The 20,838-nt window shown below is 39.5% G+C and overlaps 1 protein-coding gene across 3 annotated transcripts in view; it reads left to right on the plus strand.

Annotated features, from left to right (window-relative positions):
* Positions 1-20,838, plus strand: part of LOC140197630 (KH homology domain-containing protein 4-like) — a 60,392-nt gene that overhangs the window by 11,978 nt on the left and 27,576 nt on the right. For 2 of the 3 annotated variants that reach the window (XM_072257872.1, XM_072257873.1), the window contains exons 3-6: positions 3,865-3,990; positions 9,447-9,526; positions 19,294-19,346; positions 20,626-20,780. In XM_072257872.1, coding sequence (XP_072113973.1) covers positions 3,865-3,990; positions 9,447-9,526; positions 19,294-19,346; positions 20,626-20,780 — 414 coding nt within the window. Of the gene's footprint in view, positions 1-3,864; positions 3,991-9,446; positions 9,527-15,282; positions 15,386-19,293; positions 19,347-20,625; positions 20,781-20,838 lie in introns of those variants that run through there. The other variant, XM_072257874.1, reaches the window with a different exon arrangement.

A 20,838-nucleotide genomic window follows, 5' to 3' on the forward strand; every position in this document is an offset into this window, starting at 1 on the left:
CTTCATAAACTTGAATGCTGAGCTATAGTCAATGGAGAGCATCCTGCTGTATGCCTCTTTGCTGTCCAGACGTTCCAGGGTTCAGTGAAGAGCCTGTGAAATGGTGTCTGCTGTTGACCTGTTGCGATGGCAAGTTGGAACGGATCCAAGACACTTCTCAGGCAGGAGTTGATATATTTCATCGCTACTGTCTAAAAGCACTTTGTTACAGTGAATATAAATGTTACTGGACGATAGTCATTGAGGCAGGTTACCATATTCTTTTTAGGCACCAGTATAATTGAAGCCTAATTGAAGCAAGTGGGTATCTCAATCTGCCAAAGCAAGATTTTAAAGATATTGGTGAATACTCCAGTCAATTGATCGGCATAGGTCTTTAGTATTCAACCAGGCACTCCATCCGGGTCGGATGCTTTCCGTGAGTTCGCACTCATGAAGGATGCTCTCACATTGGCATCAGGGACTAAAGTCACAGGGTCATGTGGGGCTCTGGGAGTTTGTGAAGGTGCTTCCATGTATTAATGGTCAAAGTGAACATAAAAGGCATTGAGCTCATCTGGGAACGAAGCCTAGTTGTCACCTGTTCCGCTTGGTTTCATTTTGAATCAAACTCTGGATTCTTGCTCTTTAGCCTCTGCCTGTGTGCAGAGGAGGACAGCCAAGTGATCAGATTTCCGGAAATGCAGACCAGGTATGGAACAGTAGGCATTCGTAATCGTAGTATAGCAGTGGTTGAGGGTATTGGGAGTCCTGGTGCTGCAGGTGGTATGTTGATGATTGGGCGCCGATTTTTTCAAACAAACCTGAAGTCCCTGACGATGATTTGAAAGGTGTCAGGGTAGGCTATTTCATGTTTGTTAATTGTTGCACTCAACACATCAAGTGCCCTTTGACGTTGGCCTGTAAACAGCAGTCAGGATCATGGAGGAGAACTTACTTGGGAAGTAGAACAATTGGCACTTAATCATTAACTGTTTCATGTTGGAGGAACACGAGTGCAATAAGACTGAAGAGTCTAAAGAGTTTATCTTGAAACATAGCCACCTTTTGTCTTCTCCAAATCAGCAGTTTGATCCATCCTGCATATCAAGAAGCCCCCTGGCCAATGCATCTGGAATGTCAAGACTTAGCCATGTCTCCCTGAAGTGTAGAATATAGCAATTCCTTATTTCTCTCCAGTACAGCAATCTTGCCATTAGGTCCTCAGTCTTATTCTTCAGTGACTACATTTCCTAACAAGATGCTGGATAGAAGAAGTGTGTTGCCCCTCCCTTATTTTTGCTCTAGTTGGAGTAACGTGTAATGTAGATAAACTGGAACTAATGGGTGTACCTTACTTGGATTTCTGAAGGAATTTGTAAGATGTCTCATCTAAAATTACTACAGAAGATAAATAGTTTTTTTATGTAGGGGTGAACATAGTGTGGATAAAAGATTCAGTGGCTCACTGGAAACATGCATAAATGTACTTTTTGTACAAATATACAAAAAAAGCATTTTTTCCTGGCAAGTTGTGTGATAATCACTACCAGTTTACAGTGGCATGCAAAAGTTTGGGCACCCTGGTCAAAATTTCTGTTACTGTGAATAGTTAAGTGAGTAGAAGAAGAACTGATCTCCAAAAGTCATAAGGTTAAAGATGAAACATCCTTTTCAACATTTTAAGCAAGATTAGTGTATTATTTTTGTTTTGTACAATTTTAAAGTGGGGAAAAAAAGGAAAGGAGCACCATGCAAAAGTTTGGACACCCAAGAGATTTGAGCTTTCAGATAACTTTTACCAAGGCTTCAGATCTTATTTAGCTTGTTAGGGCTATGGCTTGTTCACATTCATCGTTAGGAAAGGCCAGGTGATGCAAATTTCAAAGCTTTATAAACACCCTGACTCCTCAAACCTTGTCCCAACAATCAGCAGCCATGGACTCCTCTAAGCAGCTGCCTAGCACTCTGAAAATTAAAATAAATGAAGTCGACAAAGCAGGAGAAGGCATAACAAAATAGCAAAGCGTTTTTAGGTAGCCGTTTCCTCAGTTGGTAATGTAATTAAGAAATGGCAGTTAACAGGAACGGTGGAGGTCTGGAAGACCAAGAAAACTTTTTGAGAGAACTGCCCGTAGGATTGCTAGAAGGACAAATCAAACCCCCCGTTTGACTGCAAAAGACCTTCAGGGAGATTTAGCAGACTCTGGAGTGGTGGTGCACTGTTCTACTGAGCAGTGACACCTGCACAAATATGACCTTCATGGAAGAGTCATAAGAAGAAAGCCTTTCCTGCGTCGTCACCACAAAATTCCGCGTCAGAAGTTTGCAAAGGAACATCTAAACAAGCCTGATACATTTTGGAAACAAGTCCTGTGGATTAATGACGTTAAAATGGAACTTTTTGGCCGCAATGAGCAAAGGTATGTTAGGAGAAAGAAAGGGTGTAGAATTTCATGAAAAGAACACCTCTCCAACTGATGAGCACGGGGGTGGATCGATCATGCTTTGGGCTTGTGTTGCAGCCAGTGGCACGGGGAACATTTCACTGGTAGAGGGAAGAATGAGTTCAATTAAATACCAGCAAATTCTGGAAGCAAACATCACACTGTCTGTAAAAAAAAAAGCTGAAGATGAAAAGAGGATGGCATCTCCAACAGGATAATGATCCTAAACACACCTCAAAATCCACAATGGACTACCTCAAGAGGCGCAAGCTGAAGGTTTTGCCATATCCCTCACAGTCCCCTGACCTAAACATCGTTGAAAATCTGTGGATAGACCTCAAAAGAGTAGTGCATGCAAGACAGCCCAAGAATCAAGAATCTCACAGAACTCGAAGCCCTTTGCAAGGAAGAATGGGTGAAAATCCCCAACAAGAATTGAAAGTCTTAGCTGGCTATAGAAGGCGTTTACAAGCCAAAGGGGGTGTTACTAAGTACTGACCATGCAGGGTGCCCAAGCTTTTGCTTCAGGCCCTTTTCCTTTTTTGTTATTTTGAAACTGTAAAAGATGGAAATAAAAAAGTAATCTTGCTTAAAATATTAAAGAAATGTGTCATCTTTAACTTTATGCCTTTTGGAAATCAGGTCATCCTTTACTCGCTTAGCTATTCACAGTAACAGAAATTTTGACCGGGGTGCCCAAACTTTTGCATGCCACTGTATATAAATAAAAAGACCAATAGCATGGTTACTAATGACTCAGAAACTGCTGGAAAAGTTGTGATCAGGGCATAGAGACTATAAAAGAATATAGATAGGTTAAGTAAATAGGCAAAGATATGGTAGATGGCATATAATATGGGAAAAGGTGAAATTGTCCACCTTAGCAGGAATAATAAAAGAAAAAATGTATTATCTAAATGTTGAGATATTGCAGAATGCTAAGATGCAGAGGGATCTGTGAGGCTTGCAGTCCGATATGAATGCATGGCAAGAAATTGGGAAAATCGACAGATTGATACTATTGGTTGCTCAGGAATTGAATACAAAAATAGGGAAATTTGCTTTAGGTATTTGGAGCATTTAATTAGACCATATTGAAGTGCTGTATATGTTATTAGTTTCCTATTCAAGTAAGGATGCTAATGTGTTAGAAGTGACTTAGAGAAAGTTTACTATAGTGGGTGGGTTGTTTTATGAGAAAAGGTTGGAAAGTATAATTTTCTATTGGCTAGTATTTAGAAGAATGAGAGGGAACGCTTGAAACATAGAAGCTCCTGAAGGATCTTAACAAGGTGAATGTGGGGAAAATGTTTTAGAAGTTACTGTTTAAGAGTAATGGTGATAAACCATGAAAATGTTCCCTTAGGTTATTAAAATAGCTAATGTTTCATAATTGTGCAATAGAATCAAATACATTCACTTTGTCTTTTCTTTCTAGTCAAAGTCTTCAAAGTCATCATCGCATCAAAAGAACAAAGATGATATGGTGGTTGCTGAAATTGAAATTAATGATGTTCCTATTGTATGTAGAAATTTACTTACAAGAGGTCATACTCAAGATGAAGTAAGTGGTGTGCATCGTAATTTAACCTTTAAATAGTTTATGCTGTAAATTATGAATGCTCAAGTGGGGTTCTTCCAATTAAGAAAATATGGACATATGTACTAGAAGTTTGATTCACATCTTGTCATTAATCAAATTTATAGCCGAAACCTGAAATACCTAGACTGTATTCAGGTATGAACTGATAGGCATTTGCACTATTCCACAGGCAGGCAACAATTTTCTTAAACAAGCCATCCTAAAATTTTGTTATTGAAATTTAGTGACATTATCTTCGTTGAGTCCACCACCACCATCATCCTGATTTTGTCATGGATCGAAAGGTCAATATTGTGGTTAACAAATAGGAAAAAAAAGTGTTGGTATTCTGAAACAGTGACACAATTGTCATTCCAAAATCTCAGCGGCATCTGCAAATTGCAAGTTGCTTGGAATAGAACATAGAAGTTTACAGCATATTACAGGCCCTTCAGCCCACAGTGTTGTGCCGACTATGTAACCTACTCTAGAGACTGCCTAGAATTTCCTTAGCGCATAGCCCTCTATTTTTCTAAGCTCTATGTACCTATCTAAGAGGCTTTTAAAAGACTCTCTTGTATCCACTTCCACCACTGCTGCCGGCAGTGCATTCCACGCACCCACCACGCTGTGTGTGGAAAAACTTACCTCTGACATCTCCTCGGTACCTATTTCCAAGCACCTTAAAACTATGACTCCTCATGTTAGCCATTTCAGCTCTGGGATTTCAGCCTCTGGCTATCCACACGATCAATGCCTCTCGTCATCCTATAAACCTATCAGGTCACTCCAAGAAGAAAAGGCCAAGTGCGCTCAACCTATTCTTATAAGGTATGCCCTCCAATCCAGGCAACAGCCTTGTAAATCTCCTCTGTGCTTTCTCTATGATATCCATGTCTTTCCTGTCGTGAGGTGACCAGAACTGAACACAGTACTCAAGTGGGGTCTGACAAATGTCTTGTATAGCTGTAACATTGCCTCATAGCTCTTGAACTCAGTCCTACGGTTGATGAATGCCAACACACCATATGTGTTCTTAACAACACTGTCAACCTGCGCAGCTGCTTTGAGCATCCTATGGACACGGTCCCCAAGATCTCTCAGATCCTCCATGCTGCCAGGAGTCTTACCATTAATATTATATTCTGTCATCAAATTGGACCTACCAAAATGAACCACTTCACGCTTATCTGGGTTGAAGTCCATCTTCCACTTCTCAGCCCAGTTCTGCATCCTATTGATGTCCCGCCGTAACCTCTGACAACCCTCCAGACTATCCACAACACCCCCAACCTTCGTGTCATCAGCAAATTTACTAACTTACCCTTCTACTACTTCATCCAGGTTACTTATAAAAAATCACAAAGAGGAGGGGTCCCAGAACAGATCCCTGCAGAACGCCACTGGTCACTGACTTCCATGCAAAATATGAACCTCTACAACCTTGCCTTCTGTGGGCAAGCCAATTCTGGATCCACAAAGCAAGGTCTCTTTTGATCCTGTGCCTCCTTACTTTCTGAAGGAGCCTTGCATGGGGAACCTTATCAGATGCCCTAAGGAAATTGCCTTTTAAACTCACGAGAGAGCATAGGCCATCAACTTTTTGCTGTTGATGTTTCTGTAGCAGGCAATTTCTTTTTTACGAGGTTGAGTTGCTAGCTTGATACTCAACCCAGCATGGATGGAAAGCACGCCAGGAGAGCCGGCTGGGTTCGAACTCGGAAGCCTTCTCTCCGAAGTCCGGCGCTGATGCTACTATGCCACCAGCCGGCAATCAAATGCCTTGCTGAAATCCATATGCTCTACATCCACTGCTCTACCTTCATCAATGTGTTTTGTTACATCCTCAAAGAATTCAATTAGGCTTGTAAGGCACGACATGCCCTTGACAAAGCCATTCTGGCTATCCCTAATCAGATTATATCTCTCTAAATGCTCATAAATCCTGCCGCTTAGGATCTTCTCCAAAAACTTGCCCACCACTGCAGTCAGACTCACTGGTCTATAATTTTCTGGGTTATCTACACTTTCTGGAACAAGGAAACAACATTTGCAACCCTCCAATCCTCTGGTACTTCTCCCGTCCCTATTGATGATGTAAAGATCATCGCAAGAGGCTCAGCAATCTCCTCCCTTACTTCCCAAAGTATCCTGGGGTATATCACATCTGGTCCTGGTGACTTATCTAACTTAACGCTTTTCAAAATTTCCGCATATCCTCTTAATGTCTATGTGCTCAAGTGTTACAGTCCGCTGTAAGTCATCCCCACAATTGCCAAGGTCTTTTTCCCTGGTGAATACTTACCTGGGCGAGTGTACTTTAATTTGTACACCATCTAGAGCAAAGCAGGCCACTCAATTGTTATCCCATCTATCACCCTAAATATTTATTCCTTCCACTGGCCTATTATGGCTTCAATGTGCCCAGTCTATAAAATGTAGTTACCTGAGTAGGCTGGTTAGTCTCAAACACATGATTGCAAATTATCCTTCAAGAAAAACATCATCCTTAATTGGAAATCTGCCATCAGTCCTTGATGAGCGTGTTGCATCTGAATATTACAAATTCTTACCAAAGTACTAAGGAAGTACTTTCAACAAACTGTCAGGTCAACAGCCACTACCTTAGAGATTATTAATACTGGTTTTTCCAACAATATCTGTATCATCTGAATTATAAATAAAGAAGAAATTGCAGTTAGAATCACGGAGTAGAAAAATATCATAGTATGAGGGGGTATTCAACCCCTTATTTCTCTGGTACCTATACAAGATAATATATCCAAATAATTTTTCCTTACTCCCCGTAACAGTGATTCATTATCCTTTTCAGCTAAGTATCCAATTTGTTTTGCAAGTTGCTAATGTGCTTTTGTGTACTTTTAGCCATTGCATTATACTATCTTCTAATCAACAGCAAACTAATAGAAGTTAGTGTTGATAATGCTATCAGTCACTAATGACATACACTGTTATGTCTTGCTTAGGTCTTGCCTGAGTGACTCCTCCAGAACTCATTACAATATTGGTCTGAACATAGTCCGAAAACTGAATTTCAGTGGTGAGGTGGGAGTGATTGCCTTTGGCATCAAAGCAGCAATGACCATAAGAAGATTGGCTGACTGGCAGAGGCAAAGAGTAGGAGTAAAGGGGCTTTTCTAGATGGCTGCTGGTGGCTGTTGGTATTATGCATGGATTGGTGTTGGGACTGCTTATTTTCAAGATAAATAGCAGTGATTTGGATGACAGAATTGATGGCTTTGTGGCCAGGTTTGTGGATGATACGAAGGTAGGTGGAAGGGCAGGTCGTGTGCAGAAAGACTTGGATTAGGAGAATGGGCAAAGAAATGGTAGATGGAATATTGTGTTGGGAAGAGTATGGTCATGCACTTGGTCGAAGGAATAAAGGCGTAGACTATTTTCCAAGCGGAGAGAAGATTCAGAAATCAGAGCTGCAAAGGGACTTTGTCGTCCTTGTGCAGGATTCCCTAAAGAATAACTTCCAAGTTGATTCGGAGGTACGAAAGACACATGCAAAGTTAGCATTCATTTCAAGAGGATTAGAATATAAAATCAAGGATGTAATGCTAATGCTTTATAAGACATTGGTCAGAGTACATTTGGAGTATTGTGAGCAGTTCTGGGCCTCTTTTCTAAGGAAAGATTTGCTGGCATTGGAGAGGTTCCAGTAGAGGTTCATGAGAATGATTCCAGGAATGAAAGGGTTAACCTGCTATATGAGGAGCATTTGATGGCTCTGGTCCTGTACTCGCTGGAGTTTAGAAGAGTGGGGGGGGGGTGGAGGATCTCATTGAAAGCTGTTGAATATTGGAAGGCGTAGATAGAGTGGAATTAGATAGGATGTCCCCTTTAGTGGGGAAATCTAGGAACAGAGGGTAGAGCCTCAGAATAGAGGGGAGTCCCTTTAGAACAGAGATGAGAAATGAGAAATAATTTCTTTAGCCAGAGCATGGGTAACCTGTGGAGACCACAATTGAGTATATTTAAAGTGGAGGTTAATAGGTTCTTGATAAGTGAGATCGTCAAAGGTTATGGGGAGAAGACAGAGGAATGGGGTTAAGAGAGATAATAATCATTAAGTGGTCAGACTGTTGTTGGAGATGGTTATTGCCTGGCAATTATTCCCACTTAATCAGCCCATACCCAAATACTGTGCACTGAACACTGCAATCATCTTTGAAAATTTCCAGTTACGAACTTATAATGAAGAAAATTCACTGATTAAGCAGATGAAGATGGAATAACCCAAAATACTACAAGAACTAGCAGCCTGTATTCTTGAGAGACATTGATGTTTAATTTACATAGGGAGGTTACATGTAAAGAGCTTTATTCCCCAAGGCTTTTTTTCTGCTTGTCCATTTCTAAAGTAACTTTTAACTGCCTCTTTAATTCACAATTAAAATGATGTTATCACCACTTCAGTACCCCCCCCCGCAATAAAAAAAACTTTTTTTGTGTGTGTCATACTCTACCAGAGCCTCAGCAACCACTTTTTTTTTCAAGTGGTTGTCTTGGAGGAAAGAATCTGTGAGTGGTCCCCCACATCCTCACAGCGCAGTCTTTTTTTTATGAGGCCGAGTTACGAGCTCTACACTCAACCCAGCACGGATGGAAAGCATGCCCGGGAGTGGCCCGACTGGGTTTGAACTCGGGAATCTTCACTCTGGAGTCTGGCGCTGATGTCACTGTGCCACCAGCCGGCCAAAAAAAAAACATTTAAAAGTTTGCAAATTCTTCAGTGGATCACATCCAGTTAGCATTATGAAAAGTGGCTTTATAGTAGAACTGAATGCTTTTTTGTATAACTGAATGTTCTGTATATTTTTGTGACCAGAATTGGGTGCAATATTCCTCTTGCCTTGTTTTCTAGATATTTAAATACCCACATGCTTTTGTATCCTGTGCTACATTTATGAAACCCAGAATCCATTTTTTTTCCTTATTCTGTCAACTTGTCCTGCCGTATTCAAAGATTAGGCACAGATACCTGTGCCTTTCTGTTCCTCCCTACCCTTTTATATACTGTCCTTTTACTTTGATTCTTTCTTTATTTCTACCCAAGCTGTATTAAATGTCATCTGCCATTTGTCAGCCGTTCTGTCATCTTACCTGCACCAACTTGTGATCTATTACTCTCATCTTCAGTGTTTACCAGATTTTATAAAACTTAGTGTCATCTTCAAGTTTTGAATTTTTTCTCTTCAAGTCCAGATCTGTTTTATCAACATGTATCCCAGAAAGAAGCAGTTGCAGCACTGACCACTGCCTGACATCCATCGATACTTTTCACATTGGGGCAAATACGACTTGAGCCAGTTGTTAAACACCACTAGTTTAGACTCTTAAAGTGAATTTCTTTAACTAAACTATTGACACTGTTCAATTCTCACTATCATATTCATTTTGCTCTTCAGATAAATAAAATTAGTGGTGCTGCTGTTTCTACCAGAGGGCGATTCATGAGTGCAGATGAGAAACAAATGGCACTACAAGGGTAAGAATTGTTCTAGATTTTGTAGTTTATTTAAAAAGTGTGTGATCCTGGTACTTCAGGACAAAGCATCTCATCCTTGTTATGATGAAGAGAATGCTGTATTTAAAGTAATTAAAATGTAATGACATAATAAAGTTATTCACTATCAGATATTCTAAAACAAAAACGCTCCTGCTTTCTTTCAAAGAAATCTACTTTGTTTAAAAGAAGTTGGAAGTTACGTAGTTTGTGTTTTCCAATTTCTAGCAGTGGGTAAAGGTTATCGCAGGAGAAAAGGAATTCTATCATAATATATTGTTATAAATATGTCTGCAAGTTTTAGACATACTGTTCAATTGTTGGAAATAATAAATAAAATTCTGAAAATCTGTTTGTAGCTCTTCCAGCATCTGAAAGCTCTTTCAACACTGTTAGTAAAATGTTTATTGCATTACAAGAAAAATACAAAAATACAATTAAAATACTAGTTATAAAGTACTTGAAATATTAATCTGTTGCTATTCAGGAATTCATCAAAAGACTTCCAAGTCATATTGTTGCAGCCTTTAATACCTTGAACTCTTAATCAATGACCAAACCAGCACGATCATTGTCCCAATACTATCTCTGCCAAAAGTCTCAACATTGAAATCCAGGAACATGATGGTTGGAACATTGAATGTAAGGCAATGCAGCTTTTGGTTAGTTGGCTAAGTTTCCTGATGGGTATCAATTGAGCCCTGTGTAATCTGCTCTAAATTGGTATCGTTTAAAACAGTTTACTATGGATCATGTATTAGTATTAATGCCCATCACTTTGAATGAGAGAAAATGTTTATTTTTTAAACAAATGGGATTTGAAAGCAGAAAAAAGTCTATTTTAAAAAACTTCTATTAATCTAAAATTAAAGAAGATTTATTCATTAAGAAAATGTCAATTTTGTCAAATTTGTCAAATTAAACACATGAAAACGTCCTAAACTCTTAGCGGGCGACTGTGGCTAGCCCAGTATCCTTTGTTCTGGTGTTTTGACTGTTTAGAAAATTGTATTATTTTTTCATACAGTGTTCAGTTTCTTTCAACAGATTTGCATTCTTTCCTTAAGTATTTTCTGACTAGTTAGACATATTTATTACCTCTTGTATGAAGTTAACTTTTTCAATGACTTTCTCAAATATGGTGCCTACAAAAAGCATCCTTCCCACCCCTCCCCCTGGAACTTTTCATGTTTTATTGTTTTACAACATTGAATCACAGTGGATTTAATTAGGCTTTTTTGGCACTGATCAACAGAAAAGACTCTTCTTTCATGTCAAAGTGAAAAGAAATTTCTACAAAATGGCCTAAATTTATTACAATTATTAAACACAAAATAATTGATTGTCTAATTATTCACCGCCTTCATGTCAACGTTTAGTAGCTGCATGTTTGGCAGTAATTACAGCCTTGAGTCTGTGTGGATAGGTCTATATCAGCTTTGCACATCTAGATACTGCAATTTTCTCCCATTGTTCTTGACAAAACTGCTCAAGCTCTGTCAGATTGCATGGGGATCGTGAGTGAACAGCCCTTTTCAAGTCCAACCATAAATTCTCAATTGCATTGAGGTCTGGACTCTGACTTTGTTACTTCAGGTCATTAACTTTATTGTTTTTCAGTTATTCCTGTCTAGCTGTGGCTTTATGATTGGGGTCATTGTCTTGCTGAAAATAAATCTTCTCCCAAGTTGCAATTCTTTTGAAGATTACATCAGGGTTTCCCTGTATTTTGCTGCATTCATTTTACCCTCTACGTTCACAAGACTTCTAGAGCCTGTTGTAGTGAAGCATCCCCACAGCATGATGCAGCCACCATCATGCTTCATGGTAGGGATGGTGTGCTTTTGATGATGTGCAATGTTTGGCTTACACCAAGCATAGTGTTTAGTCTGATGGCCAAAAAGCTCAATTTTGGTTTCATCAGACCATAGAACCTTCTTCAGAGCTGACTTCAGAGTCTCCCACGTGCCTTCTGGCCAACTTTAGCTGAGATTTCATGTGAGTTTTTTTTCAACAGTGGCTTTCTCTTGGCCACTCTCCCATAAAGTTGCAGCTGGTGAAGCACCCATGCAACAGTTGTATGTGCAGTCTCTCTCATCTCAATCACTGAAGCTTGTAATTCCTCCAGAGTTGTTATAGGTCTCCTGGTGGCCTCCCTCACTAGTCCCCTTCTTGCACGGTCATACAGTGTTTGAGGACGGGCTGCTGTAGGCCGATTTACAGCTGTCCCATTTTTTTCCCCATTTCTTGATGATTGGTTTAACTGTACTCCAAGGGATTCATTCAGGGCCCAAATAGTCCTTCCAGGTGAGGCGACACTACCTGTGAGTCTGTTGGGGTCATATACTGTGTTCAGTGCTCTCGGTGTGGCCTCTTTTATATCAGTGAGACCTGACATAGATTGGGAGACCGCTTCGCTGAGCATTTCCACTCCAACACAGGATCTTTTAATTCCACTTCCCAAACCCATTCCAATATGTTCATCCATGGCCTCCTCCACTGTTGGGATTAGGCTACACTTAGGTGGGAGGAACAACACCTTACATTACGTTTGAGTAGCCTCCAACCTGATGCCATGAACATTGATTTCTTAAACTTCCATTAATGCCGCTTCCCCTTCGCCCCTTTCACCATTTCCCATCTGCTTGTCCCTCTCTCGCGTTATCTTCTTGCCCGCCCATGCCCCCCCCCGGTGCTTCTCCCCCTCCCCTTTTTTCTTTCTTCCCTGGCCTTCAGTCTCTTTCACCAATCAGCTTTCTAGCTCTTTGCTTCATCCCTACCCCTCCAAGTTTCACCTACTGCCTGGCGTTTCTCTCTCCCCTCCCCCCACCTTTCAAATCTACTCAGCTTTTTTTTCCTTCGGTCCTGCTGAAGGGTTTTGGCCTGAAACGTCAACAATACATTTTTCCATAGATACTGCCTGGCCTGTTGAGTTACTCCAGCATTTTGTGTGTGTTGCTCTGGTTTCCAGAATCTGCGGATTTTCTCTTGTTTGTACTCCAAAGGATATTCAGTGACTTGGAAATTTTCTTGTATCCATCTCCTGACTTGTGCTTTTCAATAATCTTTTTACGGAGGTGCTTGGAGTGTTCTTTTGTCTTCATGGTGCAGTTTTTGCAAGAATATTGTCTCACCAGCAGTTTCACCTTCCAGATACAGGTGTATTTTTACTACAATCAATTGAAACACCTTGACTGCACACAGGTCTCCACAAGCAGATCTCCATTTAACTAATTATGTGACTTCTAAATCAATTAGCTGAATCATTGATGATTTCGTTTATCATATTTAAGAGGGTGAATACTTAGATCACTTTGTAGAGATCTGTTTTCACTTTGACATGAGAGTTTTTCTGTTGATCATTGTCAAAAACCAAATTAAATCCGTTGTGATTCAATGTTGTAAAACAATAAATGATGAAAACTTCCAAGGGGGGTAAATACCTTTTATAGGCACTGTATACGTGCAGTGGTTCTAAATCTGCATTTACCTTGCTGCAGGAATATTTATTTGCAAGTGGCCAAAAATTTGTCGGATGCTCTATGATTTGGAAGAATGTGAGGTTATGAACTTTGAGGGATAGGAAAACAGAATATTATTTAACTGGAGAGATACTTCAGAATGCTGCAGTATGAATAGATGTAGTTTCCTCCTACATGATAATTCAGAAATTGGCATGTATGTACAGGAAGTAGTTATGAAGACAAATTGCATGTTAATTTATATTACAGAAGGAATGAATATAAAGGAGATCTTGTTTCAACTTTATTGAGTTTTAGCAAGACTCCACCTGCAATTAGTCATCTCATTTAAGAAGGAATGTATTTCTTAGTTCAGGATATTTCGCTAGGTTGCTTCCTGGGTTGAAAAGTTTGACTTGGGAAGAAAAATTGATCGTTGGACCTGTGCAACTGCAGTTTAAAAAATTGTAACGAGAGGATTTGATGTTTCAGATGGCGGGAAGCTGCTTCCCTATATAAGGAAACCTAGAACTTGATGTAGTTTCAGGATATCGCCTCACTAATTTAGGGGGGAGATGAGGAATTTCTGAGTGTTTGTGAATTTTTGGAATTTCTTCATGTGCAAAGAGTAAGAAGTCTGAATCATTGAATATATTCAGGACTGAAGATGACACAGTTTTGATTCTATAAAGGAGGCATACGGTGTAGGAAAGTGAAATTAAGGCTAATATCAGATCAACAATAATGTTGAAATGCACAGAAAAAAATATGTTCTTAGCTAGTTGTCTTGTGTATCTCCTGAGATAATTTTCCTTTATATAGAGTTTCACGTGGTTATGATACGGACACCCTCTGCCTAATATGTATAAGTGGGTGGGTGGGGGGAGAAGGATGGTTGCATTTGTAGAAATGGTCTGTTTAGTGAATTTCAATAGAGTGAATCTGTGATCTGCACATGCATCAAGAAAAGCAAGTTTAATAAAAAATTAATTTTATTTTTGTATTTTTAATATCTTAAACACTGAGAGAACATTTTATTCCGCATCTCAAATTTTGGATAGTGTCTTGTTTATCCTGTAAAGCAAATTTCTATAAACTGAATAGTTATAATGTGAGGGTCACCTGTAATCCTTTTGAAGTTATGTATTTGGGCCTGCATTTCTATAATAATGTGAAAGAAAATTTTATGAGCATCGATATAAAGTTTAAAGATGGATTTTATGTGAGCTTTTTACTGCAATACATAAAGAAATGGTGTGATCCAAATGTATGCTTTATATGAAGAAAACTTGATAACATTTTCATAAAGAAGCTAAAATCGTACAGAGTCCTTCTGAAATATAAGGAAAGAAGGAAAGGACTTGTTAGGGGTCTAAAAAGGGGCCATGAAATGTCCTTGGCAAGTAGAGTTAAAGAAAGGAATTTTACCATACATTAAGCTAGCTAGGGAGAGAGTAGGACCACTGAAAGATAAAGGAGGGAATTTATACCTGGAGAGGTACTGAATGAGTTGTTGGAGTCAATATTTACCAAGCAGAAGGACGTGGCGGGGAGAGATATGCTAATAGTCTAGGATAAATTAGGATCAAGAAGGTAGTGGTGCTACGTCTGTTGAAGAACATTAAGTACCCAGAGCTTAATGAGATCTACCCAAGGTTATTGAGAAAGGCAATAAAACAGATTGTTCATGCCTTAAAGATTTTTTGTTAGCACTAGATCCTTTTTCAAAGATTTTTTTTGTATCATGTCCAGCCACAAATGAGGATCTTGGGTGCAGGAGAGTAGCCAGTGTTTTTTCTGTGATTAAGAGAAGCAATAGGGATAACTTAGGAAATTATAGGCTGATGAACCTCTCAGTAATGGTAGGGAAGCAATGGATGAGGATTTGTATTGATAGAATTTGGGCACATTTGGAAAAGTATGGGCTTACTAGCAATAGACCACTTGTCTTTTTGCTAAGCAGGGCATGCCTAACATACTCAGTTGAATTTTTTGAGGGGATTACAGAAGTGATTTAAGATGGGAGTGAATGTTGTTTACATGGGATTTAAAAATATGTCATTTGACAAGGTCCCTGATGACAGGCTGACCTGTAAGATTAAGATGCATTGGATGAGCACTAACTTTGTAGTTTGGATTCAGAATTGGCTTGCCCTTAGAAAACAGAGGGCAGTGGTGGATGGGTGTTATTCTGGCTGGAGTTTGTGATCAGTGGGAATGAATGTTTTGTGACATCAGTTGTTTGTGGACTTCTAAATATGTGTGTGTTTGTGATAGATTTCGGTGAAAATGGGAGTGAGCTGGTTAGTAAGGTTGCAATGAACTTCAAAGATGGCAGAGTTGTGGATATCATGGTCGTCAAGCAGAATATAGATCAAGTGTAAGTATGAACTGTGGATTGGCAGAGTTTAATCTGGACAAATGTAAGGTGTTACACTTTGGAAGCAACAGAGGTATTTAGGAGCAGATTGATAGGTACAGGGGAGATGTCAGGCAAGTTTTTTTTACTCAGAGTGGTGAGTACGTGGAATGGGCTGCCGGCAATGGTGGTGGAGGCGGATACGATAGGGTCTTTTAAGAGACTTATGGATAGGTACATGGAGCTTAAAAAAAATAGAGGGCTATAGGTAAGCTGAGTAATTTCTAAGGTAGGGACATGTTCGGCACAACTTTGTGGGCTGAAGGCCCTGTATTGTGCTGTAGGTTTTCTATGTTTCTATTTTGTTTGTCATGGGTGACTTCAACTTCCCTGATATCGGTTGGCATGTCTGTTGTGCAAGAGGTTAAATGGGAGCAGATTTTGTTAAGTGTGTCCAGGAAGGATTCCTGACACAATATGTGGACAGGCAACTAGAGGAGAGGTCATACTGGATCTAGTACAAGGCAATGAACTTGGTCCAGTGATGGATATCTTGGAGGATGAGCACTTTTGGAGTTGGTGACCACAAGCCCCTGACCTTTAGCATAGTCTTGGACAAGGATAGGAGCAGACAGTATGGGAAAGTATTTAATTGGGGAAGGGTTAATTATGATGTTGTTAGGCAGGAACTTGGGAGCATAAATTGAAAACATTTGTTGTCAGGGAAAGATGCAACTGAAATGTGCGGGTTGCATGTGGTTCTGGTTAGGTTTCTCCCATTGAGGCAGGGAAAGGATTATAAGATGAAGGAACCGTAGTTGACAAGAGATGTGGAACATCTCATCAAGAGGAAGAAAGAAGCCTTAAGATTTTGGAAGCAAAAATCAGATTTGGCTTTTGAGAGTTATCAGGTAGCCAGGTAGGATATTAGGAAGGGACTTGGGAGAACTAGAAGGGGATCTGAGAAGGCCTTGGTGAAAAGGATCAAGGAAAACCCCAAAGCGTTCTACACATACGTAAAGAACAGGACAATAACTAGAGGACTGATCAGTGATTTTTTTTAAAAAGAGTAACGTGTCTGAAGTAAGAGAAGGTCAAGGGGGTCCTTAATGACTACTTTGCTTCTGTATTCACCAGTGAGAGGGACCTTGATGAATGTGAGGTCAGTGTAGAACAGGCTAATGTATTGGAGCATGTCAACATTGAGATGGAGGATGCAATGGAACGTTTGAAAAATATTAGGACAGATAAGTCCCTGGAGCTGTATAGGATATACGCCAAGTTCGTATGGTAAATGAGGAAAAAGATTGCTGTACAGTTTGCATCCTCTCCAACCACAGGACTAGTACCAGAAGACTGGAAGATAGCAAATTTTATTACTTTGTTCAAGAAAGGTTATAGGGATAGTTCTGGGAATAATAGACCAATGATCCTTATGTTGGTGGTAGGCAAACTATAGGGAAGAGGATTCCTAGAGACAGGATTCATGAGCATTTGGAAAAGCATAGTCTGATTCGGAATTGTCAGCATGGCTTTCTGATGGGGATATGTTCTGGGACACCTGCTCTTTGTGATGTTTAAATTAATTGGATGAGGAAGTATAAGGGTGAGTTAGTAAGTTTGCAGATGACTCGAAGGTGTTGTGGATAGTGTAGATGGTTGTTGTAGGTGACAACATGCAGAGCTGGGCTGAGAAGTTCAGTCTGGAATAGTGTGAAGTGATGCACTTTGGAAGATTGAACTTCAAGGCAGAGAACAAGGTTAATGGCAGGATTCTTAGCAATGTGCAGGAACAGAGGGATCTTGGGGTCCAAGTTGATAGATCCCTCAGAGTTGCTGCATGTCGATAGGGTGGTTAAGGAGGCATGTGGTGTGTTAACTTTCATTGGGGGATTGAATTCAAGAGCCTCGAGGTAATGTTGCAACTCTTTAAAACTCCGGTTAGATCACACTTAGAGTATTATGTTCAGTTCTGGTCACCTCATTATAGAAAGGATGTGGAAGCTTCAGAGAGGGTGCAGAGGAGATTTACCAGGATACTTCCTGGGTTAGAGAGGAGGGAAGGTTGAGCAAGCTAGGACTCTTCTCTTTGAAGCAAAGGAGGATGAGAGGAGACTTGATAGAGGTGTATTAGATGATAAAAGGCAAAGAGTGAATTGCTAGCACCTTTTTCTCAGGGTGGCAATAAGTCATACAAGAGGACATACTTTTAAAGTGATGGGAACAAAGTGTAAGGAAATGTCAGAAGTAAGATTTTTACCAGAGTGCTGAGTGCATGGAATGCCCTGCCAGGGGTCGTGGTAGAGGCAGGTATAGTAGGAATATTTAAGAGACTTTTAGATGGGCACGTGGATGAAAGAAAAGTGGAAGGCTATGTGGGAGGGAAGGGTTAGATTGATCTTGGAATGGATTAAAAGGTGGGCACAACATGATGGCCAAAGAGCCTGTATTGTGCTGGACTGTTCTATGTTGAAATGTAGAAGCAAAGTATACAGTAAATGGCAAGGTCTTTTGGGGGCATTGTTGTACAGAGAGATCTTGAGGTAAAAGCCTTTGGCTCCCTGAAAATGGCAACACAATTAGATAGAGTGGTAATGGAGGAGCATAGCCTTTCATCTTTGGTCAGGATGCCGAATATAAAAGGTGGGAAGTCATGTTGCAGCTTCGGTCTTACCACATATGGAATATTGTGTGCAATTTTGGTTACCACATTATAGGAAGGATCTGGAGGTTTTGGAAAGAGTATTGATGGTTCACTAGTATGATGCTGGGATTAAATATAAGGAGAGGGTGGACAAACTTTGATTGTTTTCAGAGCATAAGAGTATGAGTGGAGACCTGACAGAGATTTATAAAATTATGAGGGGTAGAGATAGGGTAGATAGTTAGAATCCTTATCTCTTTTTGCTTTCAGGCAGAAGGGGAAAATCTTAAGGGAGATGTGTGGGGTAAAAATTATTTTACACTGAGTTGTATGTGCCTGGAACACATTGCTTGGGGTGGTGGTGGAAGTGGACATGATAGTGGTATTTAAGAGGCTATTATATAGGCAGTTAGACATGTAAGGAATAGAAGGATATGGATCATGTACAAGCAGATAGATATAGTGTAATTTGGTATCATGTTTGGCCCAAGAGCCTATATGTGTGCTGTAATATTTGTGTTCTATAATTACAGTTGAATGGCTGAAATGTCGGTACTGATTATTTAGTAATATTCCTAATTCTATTCTATTTTAGGGATTTGCTTAAAATCTGCTCAAACACTATCGTGTATCAGGCACTGTACTAGTAAAGCTAGACTAGAAGCTGACTTGCCTCCTTTGGTGGCCTTAAGTATCCCGTAGAATTTCAAAGAAGAGCAATGAAAGCTTTTCAATATTTAACTTGTAACCAGCATCACAAAACAGATCCTTTTGTGATTATTGCTTTGGCACATTGGCTGTTACATTTCCTACATCATATATTCAGAAGAATTTAATTGGCTTTTATGATGTCCCTCAAGTTGTGAAACGAGCTGTATAAATGGAAATGAATTTTCCCCATAAGTTTTATTTTGGAACATGTTTGTGAATTTTGCTAAGGCCAGAATATTGACCTGGCAAATATTTGTCCTTTAAACAATAAAGGATAAATATTTAATGGGTCTTCCCTGTGCTTCCTACATTACAACAGTGTGGTTCAAAAATACCTAGTTAGTGATAATACACTTTGTGATGTCTTGAGGTCATAAAACTTATGGATGCTATTTTTTCTTCATTTGCACAAGTTTTCTTTGCCTAGCTCATCAGCAATTGTAGATTATTCACTCAAACAGGTAACTAGAATATTTTGTAAAAGGGTAAAGTTTCATTTATATGTGGAACTGTTGTGATGCATTAGCAATACTTAAGTTAAAGCACTATAAGTCAATAATTTATCTTTCTTTAGGGATCGACCCCTCTACCTTTGCATACAGGCACAGACGCAGAAGAGTGTGGACAGTAAGACTTGTTGAAATTGCTAAGTGTCTAATTTTCACTGATTAAACTTCAAAACATTTTTGTATTACCTGGACAATCTGTTGTGATTGTTAAAGCTAAAGAGCATAAGTAACAACCTTTTGTATAACAAACAGGTTTGTTTTATTTACCTTATATTAAGTTATCATTTATAGTTGCATTTCTAAATTTCTTGTGAAGGTATCAGTTTATTGTGGGACTATTATTCCCATGGAGCCAATAACTCCAAATGTTCATTATTGTTACATGGGCCTATAGGCCTGAGCCTAATTCTTCTTACTGTAGTATGTTGGCTCAGGAGCAGCATCCTTGGTTCATATTGTCCCCATGTTCATTAAAATCCTTGGGTTACTATCACTGCACAAAATTCTATTGAGCCCAGAATTAATTGTGAACAAGAGGAAAACAACATCTGACTTGACTGGATCGGCCAGTAGGTAAACCTGCAGGGACACTTTTCAGCTCTTAAATTTCTTGAAATGATGAACGTAGTAAATGTATAACCTGAGCTGTCATTTGGGAAAAAAAACGTTGTTGTCGGAAGTCAATGTTGGAGTCAACTGGCATGGAAATTGGTCTTTAGGCCCAGTGAGTCTGTGCCAATCATCAGGTACCCATTTACACTTCTCCCATGTTTATTCTCCCTGCGCTCTCATCATCTCCCCTGTGTGGCCAATTAATGTACAAGCCCTATGGCTTTGAAGTATGGGAAGAAATCAGAGCACTCAGGAGTCTTACATGGTTACAGAGGGAAAGAGCATTTAAATTCCACACAGACAGCTCTGGAGGTCAGGATTGAACCTAGGTCACTGGAGCTGTAAGGCAGTGGCACTACCGGCTATGCTACTGTACAATGATCAAGAATAATAGACATCTCACAAGAAATTTCTACTAGGGAAAGTTAACATATTTTATTTTTCAGATGTTAAAGGATTTCATAAACAATAGAAAGACTGCTGTTTTTGAAGATGAGCACCATGTTCCTATTGTAATTTAAAATAAAGCTGTAATGAATTTGTTACCAGGTTACAGCTTAATGCAGGCTTTATAATAATGAAAATCTACTGATGAACTTCTGTGATAATGTAATCAATCCAGCATATCACTTGTCTATTAATGCAGTAGGTTTTATAGCATCTGTTTGGATTTGGAGGAAAGACTCTTTTGTAAGCATTCATAGAATTGTTTCATTTGTAGTTACTTGATGTACTTTCCCACAAAATTAATGTGCATAAATTACAGCTTTTGTTCTCTATCTCAGGGGCTGTGAACAGGATCAAAGAGATCATTGGTGAAGCACTAGCAAAAGAAGCCATTAAACAACCACTTCCACCAGTAGTCACCTCTACTGCACGAAGCAGTCCAATGACTGCCCATAACTCTCCATTTAGCACTTTGCCTCAGTTGCAGCCAGGGGTATGTATAATTTAGCTTAAATTGGTGTTAGGGTTGGAGTGTATATTTGCTTTTTATT

Source organism: Mobula birostris, chromosome 5 (assembly GCF_030028105.1).
Source record: "Mobula birostris isolate sMobBir1 chromosome 5, sMobBir1.hap1, whole genome shotgun sequence".
NCBI lineage: Eukaryota > Metazoa > Chordata > Chondrichthyes > Myliobatiformes > Myliobatidae > Mobula > Mobula birostris.